This window comes from Atta colombica, unplaced genomic scaffold (genome assembly GCF_001594045.1).
Source record: "Atta colombica isolate Treedump-2 unplaced genomic scaffold, Acol1.0 scaffold55, whole genome shotgun sequence".
In the NCBI taxonomy this organism is placed as follows: domain Eukaryota; kingdom Metazoa; phylum Arthropoda; class Insecta; order Hymenoptera; family Formicidae; genus Atta; species Atta colombica.
The window spans coordinates 1,191,007-1,206,075 of record NW_017259545.1 but is presented as its reverse complement, the minus strand read 5'-3'; the positions used below and the strand labels follow the sequence as shown (position 1 = coordinate 1,206,075).

The following is a 15,069-nucleotide window of genomic DNA, read 5'->3' as shown; positions in this document are numbered from 1 at the left end:
AAAAAAATTACAATAAATTATATGTATATGTATATCACATACACACACACACACACACACACACGCATACGCACACACGCATACACATATACAATATATATTACATGTAACTAAATTATTCACTTAGAAAGGACTTTATAACAAAGATATTGAAGAGAAATCTTCATTGTACGTATTTCTAAAAAATAAGATTCTTAAAATATCCTTTTTAAAATGATTGCATTAATTACATGTCGTCAAAATCTTAAAAAAAAATTCTTTTAACTCTTTTGTTGGATACTATTTTCATTTAAAATTGTTAAATTAGAAATAAACTGGTAGTTATCCTTCATTCGGAGTATCTCTACATCTTGAGAATACTTGAAACAAGATCTACAAGCTGCAGTAAGTGAAGTCATGGATGGCAAAGAGGAAGTCTCAATAAAGTGCTTTATTTACACCTTGATGCAGTATGAAGGTGATAACAGTTAGCAGTTGCGTAGGATTTGAGAAATATCATAATTTAGAATCCTAATTCATTCCCACTGGATACTAAAACTGCGTAACAAGAGTTCTGTTGCACATTATTTTGGAGAAGCATTCTCTATACCTCTAATAAATCACATATCATATTGTCATCTTTGCTAAATATTGAGATTCTCGATCATCTTGAAATGTAATGAAAGATGATCCACCAGAATCTTCGTACACTTTGAGTTTCAACATACCGCTTAATCAATATTTGCTAACGAATACCGATTGCCTTTGGTGTTTCACTCGTAAAACAAATTCGCTAACGCCTTTATCAGCAACGTGACCAGCATTTATCGCAACGACTTTAAAGTATTCTTTAAGTCCTTTTTTTTTGTGATGAGGTATTATTGATGTATTATACGACTTTGTATTAAAAAAAAAAGGATCACGTAAATCGTGAGATCACAACTGTTCAGATTCGAAGGCTGCGTTGTCTATGCCATTCATCATTTCGGTTTTCTGTGCGTTCTTCTGTGTATCTACGATCCGAGGAGTTGATGCCTTCAAATTATAATCTGTCGCATCCTCGCTTTTATGATTCATCATAGTTTCGGGTTCTTTCTGCTCCTTCAGCATGCGATCCTTTCGATGTTCCGTGTACAACCAGCTGAAACAATTAAGAAATATTTAACGTCATACAATCGCAACTTGCAAACTTAATTCAATTTTCACAGTTTGAATCTAATGTTTCATGGGAAGATCATGTTTGGCAAACGTAATATATCATTAACGTAACATATCACATTATAATCGTGACTTGATCATGCTACTCACAAGAATGCAAACACCGCGGGCATTGTCATGCATCCTCCGGCAATAAAGAACGTCCCCGGAAACGTATTCATGGTCGCCGCATAAATGGCGCTGTACATTGGCCCATAAACAAGCGGCATCAGGGACTCGCATACGCCAAACAGTGAATTCACCTTACCTACAAAATTACGTAACGTGTATGTCTTAGCTTCGGATAAAGAATAAAAATTGCGTTGAATTTTCCTTGCCGTTAACCGGGCAGGAAGGCCTCGTTAGACTTTGTTCGTGATGGAAAAATTAGCAGCATTGCCACGTAAATGTAATTTGGTGTCCAAATTATCCGATTTACGCGGTTCCGCGAAACAACCTGCTTCGTAAGGTAAAGACTGAGCTCAAGTCGAAAAACATTTTTAATTGACACTAAAGTATTAATATAATGATCATGTAATTTTTTTGTTTGTCATTTTCATTATAAAGGCGCTCATTTATTTTGCGCTTCTACAGAGAGCTCTTCTAAATATGATATATGTATCCGCGTGACGTTATCGCAACTGAAGTTGCGTCTTTTCTGTGGAATTTTTCAACACAGGAAGTGTACGATTCGCAAATTGAACACTTCCAAGAAACTCGTATGATATATATATTTCAATCATGTACATAATATAAAAATTTTATAATACTTCATTTTTTTCTTGAAATCATAAAACTCCGAGATATAAAAATATAATATAATAGCGTAAGGAAAAATTTTTATTTATATTCTCTTACCGAGCTCATCGGTGGGCACGAGTTTAGAAGCTATCGATCGCATGGCGATGAAAGATGTGCCGTTCACGATCTCCACGATAGCGGCTGAAATAAGTAATTGATCCATTATTAGATACACTCGCGTCGGGACTGGGGCTATACTGTGATATATATATTTTATATACGTAGTTGTTACCCTGATGTTAGCCGTTTTAAAAAGACTGACCTACGTAGACCATCCAGGCGGACGTGGCGAACGCGTAAACGAAACTTGCTAAAATTTTACTCGTGCAGCTCATGATACCCACGATCGCGTCGTCTATCTTGAGAATGTGACTGAAGATACCGACGGAGATCGCGGTACCTGCGTATCAGAGGGAAAAATCATTTAGTTTTTCATGCGAGACGAGTATCGGACGATCGCACGAATAATGATTCTAAAGGATTAGTAAGCGAACGAGCGCTGTAAAATTCCAGGTGATCCGTTAGTCAAAAGAAAAAAAATGTGAGAAAGTTGGATTTTATGCGTTCTACAAATTTTGCAAAATTTGTAAAATAATCTACATCGACAAATAGAAAGTTTTTGTCAAATAGAAAGTCAAACGAAAACAACCATACGGTATATTCGAATTAGGGCTGATGATTTGCTTCAAAGGCTTCGACATTCGTGAAGATTGAAGTTTCGAAGCTTCAAACAATCAAAATTATTATTATTATAATTAATAGTAACAAATATATTTTAATTAAAAAATATGTAAACATTACTATAAATATATTTTTATTTTTACTATTTACACAAATATATTTTTCGAAACTTCGACGCTTTGAAGTTAACTTCGAATTTCAAAATTTTGGCATCTTGAATTTTTAAGTTTAAAGTTAACTTTGAAGATTTGAATTTTTTCGAAGTTTTAAATTTTGTCAAATGTTCAAACTGTCAAAAGTAACAGTCCTAATTCAAATAGAGCGAACATTAAAGTGTCACGTTCGTAAGACACAAATTCTAACAGATTTTATCTTACATGCACACCATTGGCAATCTGCCTTTCTGTTGCAAAATATTCTTCTAATATTTTCTACTTTGTATTACTAGTTGACTGCTGCAACAAGCAATTGCATTTTCAAGGTAATTCCTACCTTCTATAATCAGCTAGAATAAAAGCGACAGTTGATGATTCCGCTTAGCAACGATATTCATTCTTACATAAGATACGTCTCCCGTTTGCTTTCATCGACCCATGGACGCAAAAAGCCTTGATTAACTCGATGTATGTACAGCATCATTACGAGAATAGAGCTAACGGATACCTTCGATTTGCGTGAAATGGCAATCGGAGGAGATTATCTGCTCCGACCGACTCGTACGCTGCGTCCGCGTTTCTACACGAAGCAGAATGTACATTTCTACTTCAAAATTAGTAGTTAGATCAGTGAATGAACCGGAAGAATTCATTGCGCATAAACGATTTTACGAGCGCTCGCTTAAATTTCTATTTTTTTTCCTCCCTCTCGCTCATTAATTAACGTGCGAGACATTTTCAAGTGATTTTTCTTACCTATCAGATTAGTTACCATGCCAAACGTGGAGAACATGCTGAACGTCACTTCGTTCCAATTGTATCGGAACCGCATGTAAAGATAGAGAACCGCCATTTCGCCTGTGAAAGAAACAAACTTAATAAAACCACTCGTTTTTATTGCGTAATTGCTGTCTATCTCTATCTAATTATAAGGTACGATGAATCAACGTATACAATAATAAAAACTTTTGACCTGACTCGCAATAAATTATCCTCCGATCTATAAGTGAGAGAGCTATTAAGTTTTATACTTAATATTTATTCATTGAATATACTAACGAGTATATTCTTATAATTCCTTTGATGCATCTAAGAATAGACTTGTGCACAATAGATTATCTCTCAGAGTGTCGGTTCTTTCAAGAAAAGTCTTGATTCGTGATAGACTCGCTATTGTGTTTCGCTCATTATTGAATATTTATAGAATTCATTAATTCAAGTTGAATTAATAATTAATTCTCGTTATGAATAACTATTCTTCGGCTTATTTATTTACTTAAAGATAATTTTTAAGATTTACGGATTTTATTTTTGCTTCGGTTCCAAGCATCTTTTCGACGATTTTAATTATAATTACTACTAGTGTAATTTGTAATTAATACGTACTTTTGTCACGGTACGTAAACAAACAATCGCTATACTCACGGTTGACTTGAGATAACATATCGTATTTTGCGAGGTCATTATTGTTAAGTTTCATGCTATATAGCTATGGAGATATTTTGCAGATTCACCCAAGCGCAACGGTTTTCTGTTCAATTACAAACGATTTTCACGATTACATCGGCTGCAATTAGACCGACAATTGCTTCCTGTATAAGTAATGCCAAGTTAACTACGAAGGTTAAACGCAATGTTAGTATTACGTAAAACTAATTCTCTTTTCCAAAAAAGGGAAGACATTCAGTAGAGAAGTGTGCAAGAGAAGCTGTCGAAGATATATCTAAGTCTTCAGCCTTATGAAATGCACGCGCGTACATTCAGGCGACGCGCGTTCTCTCATGAAATTGCATTGACATGTTTACATGATTGGTACGTAATGTGAAAAGTTACGGATTCCGTAATTCATCCCGCATTAAAATTCGTCGCACGTTCTTTGTGCCGATGCAGTATCCTCGATGCCGCACACTCCACTCAGGATTATAACGAAAATATACTATATAACGTAATAGTCGCTTTCACCACGTATATCTCTAATAAGCAAAGATCTGAAATTACATCGTGAATATATAGCGAATCGCGTTAGTATGCTGATGGAAATTGCGTATAAATAAGCGTACAAATATTGCACTTATACATTAATATATTTTACGTATATATTAGGTATGGGAAAAAGTTTCGTGGCGTTTCTTAATGCCATCTAACGGGAAAAACGCCACGAACTTTTTCCCACACCTAATATGTCTATAATTTTGAAATTTCAATATTAAATTATCATAAAGAAATAAGTAGACAGTTAAATAAAGCCTCTATTAACGTTCTAGAGCAAGTTCTTTAAGAACGCACAAAGCAAACAAATAAAAATTATCATGATTACAAAGAGGGAAAGTATAATTTGAAAATTATTTAATTCATTTGTCAATGTATTTTAAATGTATGTAAAGTTTATATCTGCCTATTTTCTTACAATTGCATTTATTACGTATATTGGAATTAATTTTATGTATGCGTATAAATTTGTGTAAATTTTCTTATTCTTATCCGAATAAGCAAAATGTGTTGAATTACGTAAATACTATTCCTTCTTGTTAACAATTAACATCAATTACAATAAAAAGACTTTAAAAGAAATGATAAAAACGTGTAAATAATTGAATAAACCTCTACTAGATATTTTTTCATTAATTTAAAATTTTAATTTAAAAAAGTTGCTTTTTTTTTTAGTCTGTATATTTGCAACTACCAAATCTATATGCCGATCTTGTATATTCATTCGCGCTACAACATTAAGTCGTCAGGATAAATTATCGCGCTTACGAGACGTCACCGAGCGACTATGACGACAATGAGAGAGTCGAGAAAAGTAACGTCTCAAGAAGAGTCTTACAGGTATATCCGCGTTACAGCATTCGAAATCAGGAAGACGCCCATTACACGAAATTGTTATAAGCGTGACGACTGCCCGCGTCACTTAGCAGCTGGGGTAATATGTGCTAATGCGTACCCAGACATTGTAACGACGGGGCTACCTATATAATTAAATTGTGACAAGGGCATCTGCGAAATGTGCTGGAATTGTACGTCGTCGCTGTACGAGCGCGCACGATCGCATTAAAGTCGCGATAGCGCGCTGTAACAAATGCACGCTAATTGAAAAATTGAATGATTCGTGTGGTCGCGTGCTTGCACGGGCTACTAGCAGAAACTGGAGGCTTTATTGTTGCCGATATCGTCCGGCACTGAGACTGGATGCTCGTACTAAGCACTGGCATCTGTATCGATATCGTAAATTTTTATTTACGTGCTCCCCGTCTAAAACTCCGTCCGAGTATGCGTTTGTTAGAAAAGTTTGAAGAATAGATTCCGTCTTTTTATAAAAACTTTTTCCATACACATGAAAAAATTTATTTAAATTTATTTTACTTTATTTATGAGATATAATGTTTTATACTTTATTTATGAGATATAATGTTTATTATGTTTGAAATAAATCTTTATTTAAATACTGCGTTCCTAATAAAGAAAATCATTTTATTTTTTGCAATTAATAAGATACATTTTACAGAAATATTTGTATATTTTGTCATTAATCAAATTTTTTTATAACCAATAAATGTCAAAGGAAACATCATAGGTAACATTTACTTGCAAATATTTCGACTTTTTTTCAGTGTATAGAAGTTAATGATGTAATAAATGTTTGTTGTTTTGCTTGTTGAACTTTTGGTCTTTGCAGATTTATAACGTTTATACCTTGTAGATTACGCGCAATATCAGTGATTCCGAATGCCAAGCAAATGCAGGTGCAGTAAGATATTTTATTGACGCTTTAAAATATGTGAATTATTTGGATACTTCAAGTAATGCTACACGTTCGCGCTCGTATAATGTGTGCCTAGTTTTACCATATCTTCTCTTACTTTCCCTTGGCATACGATGTATATTCACACCGTCGGACGTAAGTAATTACTGATGGGAATGCGCACAGTTACCGCAACACGGTAGCAAGATTAACAAGAATTACCGTGAGTTTTTATCGTGCTACGAATGCACGTGAGAAATGATGGATGCATTTTATTTTCAACTGTTTTCCAGCGGTTTTATCAAATTTTTTTCTTTATTGTGTGAGAATTAAATTGTTTGTATATTTGAGTTATAATATGTTTATTTTTCATGCATTTATGAATTTTTTCTGATTTACATAATGCGAATAAAAAATAAATATTGTAATAATTATAAAAATTTTCATTTATATAAGATCGATTCAATGAATGATATCATACAGTTGAATATAAATATTATATATATATATAAATATATATTGCTATATACAATAAATATATACAATTTTAATTGAGAATAAAGCTTTATAAATTTTTAAGGATTATTGTATTAAATATGAAGGATACATGAAGTAATAATATGAAGTATAAACATTTTTGAATAAAATAAAAAAAGTATGAAAAAAGATTAGATTTTTTAATGTTAAAATACAAAAATTTCGGTGACAATTTAGAATTCGATTCTGAACAATTGTTTCAATAAGAAGTAAACATGTTATAAAATAATAATTAAAATAAAATTTGACAAAAATTTTATGTAAATTATAAAATTTATTATTAAATATATATATTGACCCTCTTAAATTGTCTCATATACATAATATTTATATATGGAATATTTTTATATATGGAAGATATAAATTTCTTACTTTAATCATATTGCAGAGACTAAATAATCTGATATATCTTTAACAATAATAGTATTATTAGATCACACCACTGTTTAATTACTCATTATTAACTACTCATTATTTACGTCTTTGTAAAATTGAATATTAGATTAAGCTATAATTTAATTATCATGAAAATTGGAAATAATTAAAAAAAATTACTGAAAGAAAATGCCATGTGAGTAACATGTCTGAATTATACACCTTGCAATTATAACATCTTGAATTATACAGAAGATCTATTTTAGCCTGTTTATAGCTCAGAATTCACACGGGGGTATTATTCAGTGTGAGAATTCGAGATTTTAATTATCACAATTAAAATCAATTGCAGAGTTAATAATAAAAATTCAATTATACAGCTAATTAAATACAAAAATTTTTCTTCCATTGAAACGGATCTTAGTACTTAAACACATACCTTCTGTGTGAATTTATATACACTCTGATTCTGCATACGCGCGTCGAAATCTTTTTGATTGGTCTTGAAAATGCACTCATAAGCAAAACCAGAATAGTAATATCATTTATTAAATTGTAAAAAATAGTTTAATAATTTTTAGTTGCTAATAAACATCTTTAATAAGAATATTTACAATCAGATGTTAAAGAAAATTTTTAATCTGCGAAAGATATTAAGATCTCGGCCGGAGATTGAACCCGAATCTCTTGTATTCCGTGCGAGCGTCCTCACGAGTCTTTCAGAGTAAATGAACGTCGTGTTTCAAAGTGACATATGTTAAACAATATGTATTGAGGAGTAGGACCAATAAGGACAAATTAAATATGAAAAATTCTTATTTTCAATCGAAGCAGATTTTAATGCTTAAATACATATTTTTGTGTGATTGAATAAATTTGTGCATAAATGAATTTATATAAATTCACATAGAAGTTAATAAGAATTAATTAATAAGTGTTAATTTCTCAACATATTGTTTAACATACATCATCTTGAAACGCGATGTTTATTTACTAGTTATTGATTATTGTAACAAATATTGCCGAAATCTTCTGTGATCTAAAGATCTAAGAACAAAAAATTATTCCCATAACGTTATTGTTGTAAATAATACGCGTTACAACTGTCGAATAATCTTGCCCCTTTGGGAAAAGATTTCTTTAAAAGCTCTCGATTTATTCGGGCTATTTACTCACCGTAAAGGGGCCCGATCACAATCATAACAACGACCATGAGCACGATGACCCTTTTCTGGCGATTGTTCGCCCCTTTCTTGAATGCCACACGAAATGTCTCTTTGATATGCTTCAACGAGAAAAAGTCCAAAACAAAGGCGCACAACGAGGTCCGCTTACCCTCGCTTGGAAGGGACTTTTTCCGCGCGCGTTCCGCGAGCACCCTCGACGGTTCCTTAATAACCACTAGACCGTACACAAAGCTCATTATGTAACACACCATCGCGATACTAAAGACACCATAAAAACCCAGCTTTGTGTAAAATATCCCTGATAGGGCCATGCCTATTGGCACTCCCAAAGACAGGAAGACATTGGCCGCGCCAATCCTAAGTGTTCTCGATTCCACGGTTGTGATGTCCGCTATATAACTGAAGATACCCATAAACATGGTAGACCAACCACCAGCTAATCCAGGCCACACTGACTCCAGTACAACCACCTCCATGGGTAACTCGTAGAACCAGTAAGTGCAAGCAATGAGGGTAACACTACTGAAAAACTCGCCGATGATCGGAAGTAGCATGCAAGGTTTTCTTAGACCAGTGCGATCGCTCCACGCACCCATAAACAGGATCAGGATGGTCGGCAGGGCGCTCTGCAGCGGCGTTTTCCATGTTTGCATACGCGCCACCATCTGCTGAACTGCGAGCTCCTCCGCCTCGTAACCGGTAGTGTTCCTGGCAGACAAAGCAGAGCACACTTCATCTGGATAAGCCAGGTTCACTCGGCAGGCCTTCTCGAGGATCAGATTCTGAGTGGCCAACTGGGAAAGCACGCTGGGAATCACATAGCATGCGACCATCGGCTCGACGGTGATGTTGCTGGTCAAGAAGGACCATTTCTGCCGGATGCTCATAGACTTCCAAGTGACGGCGCTGTCAGACTTTTCGGGAATTGATTGTTTCTTCTCCGATGTGAGCCCCGCGGGCGTGCCGATCGTTGTCGTAATCTCTGACATATTTCACGTCAAAGAAGAAATAAGATTGAACTGATTTCTTTTAGAAAAATCACAGTCTCTTTCTATTGTCCAGATATATAATCGGCTGAAGAGCATCAAGCTGCCTGTAGCAGTCCAAGGAATGGCTCGCGAAATGCCTTGAAGGCGTTCAGATTTTGGTTCAGGTAGTTCGGCGCGCGCTCGAGAGAAATCGCACGGTGGTCCCGCGACTCCCGGCTAATGCACCATCGTGCATTACGAGACGCGGCGGTGTTAGCTGTCTCCTTCCTTCGCTGATCACCACCAGCACCAGCGTACCTCGTACCACCTCTTTCCCGGACCGCGCTGTCACCGCTCACTCACCGCTCTTTCCTATGATCGGCCTCCTGTAGCGCGCAACAAGTTGATCCGCCTTCGTGTACATCCACTTAGGGACTAAGCACACGCGGTGGCCCCTCGGGGCAACGTCGCCGACGTTCGCGCTTAATCGGTTCCTCCGCGGTGCACGACACGCGGCTAATGCTCCACGAGCGCGATTACTAGCGCTCCCGCGAGTCGCTTCCGATTCCGCCCCGCAGGAGTTTTCGGGTCAAGGTCAGCCCCCGACGACGGTGCCCGAGGCCTCCGAGGGTTCTCCCGCCGCGCTCCCTGAATCCTATTCTTCCTTGGCGATTGCTCCGCTTATCCCGCTCGTTTTCCTTTCTTGATACGCGAAAAACATGGTGATCACCTTGACACGCGAGTGTCTTCCGCGATGGAGCATAACGAGCTACCTTATGTCCGCCAAATCTCTCCACGTAGCATAAAGTCTAATCCAATAGTCTCAACATTGACATGTTGATAAATGAACGACGTGTCATGATTATCGTATTCATTTTCCTACCCAGGGAGTACTTATTCTTACGTCGACGAATGATGATCTTTTTTGGTTTTATATACCTTACGATTCGACGAGACATTGTTCCTCTTGCGTGAACAATTTAGATTTCCGATGATCCGCCAACTGCGTTACTATGTTGAAGGCTGTAGAAAGCCGCTGATGGCTTAATTCACTCAAGCCGAGATTCTCAAAGTTTATCACCTCCGGTGCAAATGTCCTCGCGCCCGAATGATGTCAACAACTTGTAACGGGTTACTCACGAAACCGTACGATTACCTCGTGCGATCTTAGTTGCGTAAACTTCTTTCACCAAACAATCCATTCGGATTGATCGATCACGCAGCCTTCGATTTGTCCTTGACACGTTCCTCTCGTTGCGAAAATTCTTCTCTATTATAGATGATGATAGTTATTAGTTAGTTTGGCGTTATCCGAACGTATTTCCTCTTCTATCGACAATAGCGAGCTAGTAACAACTCTGGGCAGTCGCGTAAAGAACATTTTCAACCTGCCACCCGTGATTTTATTAATAAGAAATTCGAGAAATCTGTTTAGCCGAAGCGGAAACGGCTACCGGCGACCACGACGATGTCGAACGGATGGCAACTGAGCGTAAACAGGCAGCGTCGTCGAATCGCTGCCGCGCGTAACTCGACGAGGCGCTGTTAAATGTGACAATTCGTTGATAAAGTAATCACTACTACGCACGGTCCCAGCGTTCTACAGTCGGAGCCTATTTTAGACAGGGCCGTCCAAGTGCCATTATCTGCGACGGTGAATTCAAAGCTATTCGCGCGACTCGGCCGCTCGAGTGACAGGCCGAGTCGCGGTTGCACCATCACGGTTTTTTCATCGTCACGCAGTTGCGACTCGCAGATTTTCGCAGATTTCGCGTGTTCTACCATCACTGATTATCATCGTTGTCACGTCGAATTTCTTGCGACTTTCGTTCGATTTGTTTGCTCGGATAAGCGCCTTGTCCGTTTCCCAGCCGATCGGACGTCGAGTCCAGTCCTCGTGCGCGTATCGCGAAATCCTTGAAGTTCGCATGGTGAAGTACTACAAAATCGAAAGGACGAAAATCCGCAAGGTCGCGTCCGAGCGACGAAAGACATCTAGAGGCGGCCCTGGCTCTTAAGTCTGACGTATGATGCTGTCAAGTGAGTAATGCTCGCAATTCCACAGCGATGCTTATAAAATATTCGATGCAGAGCTGTCACCGGCACCTCTCCCTCTCTCTCTCTTTCTCTCTCTTTGCCTCTTCTCTTTCCCACTCTCTGTCTTGATATCCGACCGACGAGGGTGCGTCTGTGGTCGTCATTACTCAAGAGCCATCCTCGTCCATCATGGCGGCCGTGCTTGCGGCACGCGAGAGATATGATTCTTTCGCGATGACCAACTGGTTATTCGGCGTATGATCGGCATTGCCGATTGACAAAAGCCTACTAATATTGCAATAAATCATTTATTGGCAGGTAATTACCACAAAGGTATTTTATTTCGTTGCATTCTCGCTCCGCTGAACCGCTACTCGAGAATTACGGATTTTCAAGTAGCAGCCATGGAACTATAGTTAATGATTTCAATTCCGCATTTAGCACATAAAGCAACTTTCGATTTTTTTTTTTCGCAGCTATCGAATTTAATGGACAGAAACGATTTCTCCTGTTACACGTTTCCATCGAAGTGACGTAATCACTTTTAGGTCACTAATGTATTATTTATTTACTCGTTTGCTTTGCAGATGATTTTTATTTCATTGTTCATTGATAACAATTTAACTAGGTCACTCTCTTCGTCAACATGTTATACATTATTATATATTTTAATCTTGTGATAATGCAAAAATGTAGCTAAAACACGAAAGGCATTTAAATTAGAACGAAGAAAATATCACAATAATATAATTACAACTATAATATTTTTAATAATATTACTCATATTAGATTAGATTACTCATATACCAATATATTTAATTTATGTAAATGTTTAATTAATATTCAAGAAATATATCTCGATTAATATAATAATTAATAAATTAAAATAAATAATCAATACGAATTGTTTGTTCAGTAATAGTTTATTCTCGATAGAAATTATTTATTGCTCGTGAAAAGTAATTAAAAAAATTTGACATTATTTTTTTATCAATCATTTTATTTCAATGAATTTTTACAAATAAACTGGAGCATTTTGTTCACAATAATTTTTCATTTACTTCAGTCATCTATTTGGAAGTTGTTTTGTTTGATTCAATTAACTTCGATCGTACATAGAATGCGTATTACATCTTCAATCTTTGGGTGCATCTATAATTGAATTAATGTACAACGAGTACTTCGTAATCCTTGAACGACAACTCTTCGCCTTCGTATGGAATGTATAAGCATCCATGACTTGGTTGTACCTAAGGAATTATTTTTTTTTAATATAATGTAATCATCTGTTAAAATATATCAAAGATAAGCGAAGATAGTGAATGTTTAGTTAATGAAAATGTGAATTTAATGTATCCAAATTTAACTAAATAATATGTAAGCAAAATTATTGTACTAATAATAAGTCTTTTTCAGTTGTATAAATAGATATTATTCCGCGAAAACAATTAAGAGAAAAATTGAAAAATCAAAATCATTATAGACGATTAACTAAACATTATGTATGTACATCTGTAATGAGTCTAATTTTTCTATTTTGCTTTTAATTATTTTCACGGAATAATATCTATTTATACATCTGAAGAAGATTTAATATGCAATTGAAACTTATCTCACCTATATTTTGTCAATTTTAAATTAACATATTACATTCGCATTTTTATTATCTACATCTTTATAGTTATTAATTACTCTCACATAAATCTAATTTATTATGCCCAATTTAATATTAAAAGATTAGAATATTAGAAGATAGTAATTAATTATTTATTTTAAATATTAAAAGCACTATTTTTAATGTTTTTTACTTTTTTACTTTTTAGTACTTAAAGTAAAAATATCATTAATGTCCATTGTTCTTTTTGCTCGTCTTTATTTCATTCTAACACATTATTATTGTTTTACAATGACGAACAAGATATTAATTTTAGTTTTTAATATATACTTTGAACAGCTGGATTATATCTTGTCTAATAATAAAGATAAGATCGTGCAAGATAAAAGTGAGTTTTGCTTGCTGAACGGAGTACAGGTTGAAGAATGTTTTGGCAACTCAAGCATGCTTTAATCAAGCTGCTATTCCATATTTTATGCTTATCATTACTGTCGAACCCTAAGATTAATAAGCCGAAAAGACCGACCTTGCCAATTGTTTGAGATCCACTATGGAGGGCACGGCCAACGTACAGAGGTTCTCCATCAGCAGTTTGACCTGCGATTATTGCATCCTCTGGTACTTCACCGTTGCTGCAAAACTCCCATGCAAACTCCCCTTGGACAAGGACCTGACAAAATCGTAATATCTATTATTCTATGATATAATTCTATGGTATAATTAATTAATTGCTTATAAATATCGACGATTAATTTTGATTTTTTATTCTTATAATTTTTTTTTCTTCTTCTTATTTTTATTCTTTTTTTTTATTCTTATCATTATTCTTTGATCAAACATTATCAGATAACGAAATAATATAATATAATAATCTCGTGCGAATCTTTGAGACACCTATACTGAATCATATCTTTATCAGATCAATAGCTACTTCCGAAAAAAATTTGATATCTCAAGATCATCTTGAGTCTCATAAAATTGATAATTAATTTTAGTTTTAAAATTGATATATTAATTAAATTTTGTATTATGATTGTTATTTCATATGTTTATTTACGGAACATTATATAAGTTATGAAAATGATGTAACCGTCTTTAATCATTGTTAGAATCAAAGAAAATCGTTGTTGATTTCTTAGATGAATTTAAACCAATGAGTTCGTACAATTTTTAATGCAGCAAATTGGTGGTAATTACTTCTGTGGAAAAATTTTTAAATTAAAACTAATCTATAATTTTTATATTAAAAATGTGATAAAATATATTTAATATATTATATTTTTGATCGATTTTGGGCGACCTTATGAGTGTCCTGATAAGATGATCAAGCAATGCAAAGTTTAGCTCGTAAGTGATCAAGTTTCTCGTAACATAGACAAAAATTCGTCTGGCTTATTTATATTCACCTCATAATTATCTTTGGGATGTTCCTCGCCATTATGACAAACGTAGGCAACACCCTTGTCAGGAATCACTTTTGCTGGTAACATATCACCATCATGAAAAGCTCTGCCGACATAAAGTTTGCTTCCATCAGAGTCGCGACCGCCGATGATCGCGTTTTCTGGCAGCGATTGATTGCTCGCACGGTTTATCCATCTGTAGGCTGTAATAATGAAATTATTAGGAAAATCGGTATGTTGAGTATTATATTAACATATTAGTATGATTCGAATCTATTAAGATTCAGTTTCTCGACTTCATTTTGTTGGCAAATGAAAATTTCATCAATTTAATACTTAATAAAATATTTAACTTGATAAAAAATTCATTAAAATAAGGAAATATGTAAAAA

General features: G+C 35.1%; 2 protein-coding genes across 2 annotated transcripts in view; both read right to left on the bottom strand.

Moving 5' to 3' along the window:
- Positions 1-915: 915 nt before the first annotated feature.
- LOC108691964 (solute carrier family 46 member 3-like) lies at positions 916-10,486 on the bottom strand. Its single transcript, XM_018199964.1, has 6 exons — positions 8,644-10,486; positions 3,570-3,671; positions 2,240-2,377; positions 2,035-2,118; positions 1,288-1,444; positions 916-1,120 (listed from the first exon to the last, which is right to left on the bottom strand). The coding sequence occupies exons 1-6, from the start codon at positions 9,641-9,643 to the stop codon at positions 916-918; spliced, it is 1,686 nt and encodes a 561-aa protein (XP_018055453.1). The 5' UTR covers positions 9,644-10,486.
- Positions 10,487-12,638: 2,152 nt separating this feature from the next.
- Positions 12,639-15,069, bottom strand: part of LOC108691926 — a 3,644-nt gene continuing 1,213 nt past the window's right edge. The window contains exons 2-4 of the mRNA XM_018199889.1: positions 14,681-14,880; positions 13,801-13,944; positions 12,639-12,909 (exon numbers count right to left, since the gene is read on the bottom strand). Coding sequence (XP_018055378.1) covers positions 12,823-12,909; positions 13,801-13,944; positions 14,681-14,880 — 431 coding nt within the window. The 3' untranslated portion in view covers positions 12,639-12,822. The remainder of the gene's footprint in view (positions 12,910-13,800; positions 13,945-14,680; positions 14,881-15,069) is intronic.

Excerpts from the sequence above, each read along its gene's own strand:
- LOC108691964 (XM_018199964.1), bottom strand. The coding sequence starts at position 9,643 with ATGTCAGAGATTACGACAACGATCGGCACGCCCGCGGGGCTCACATCG. Across the intron at positions 2,378-3,569 it reads CATGGTAACTAATCTGATAG|GTACCGCGATCTCCGTCGGT; the intron begins GTAAGAAAAATC and ends TCTGATACGCAG. Across the intron at positions 2,119-2,239 it reads CGCCTGGATGGTCTACGTAG|CCGCTATCGTGGAGATCGTG; the intron begins GTCAGTCTTTTT and ends TACTTATTTCAG.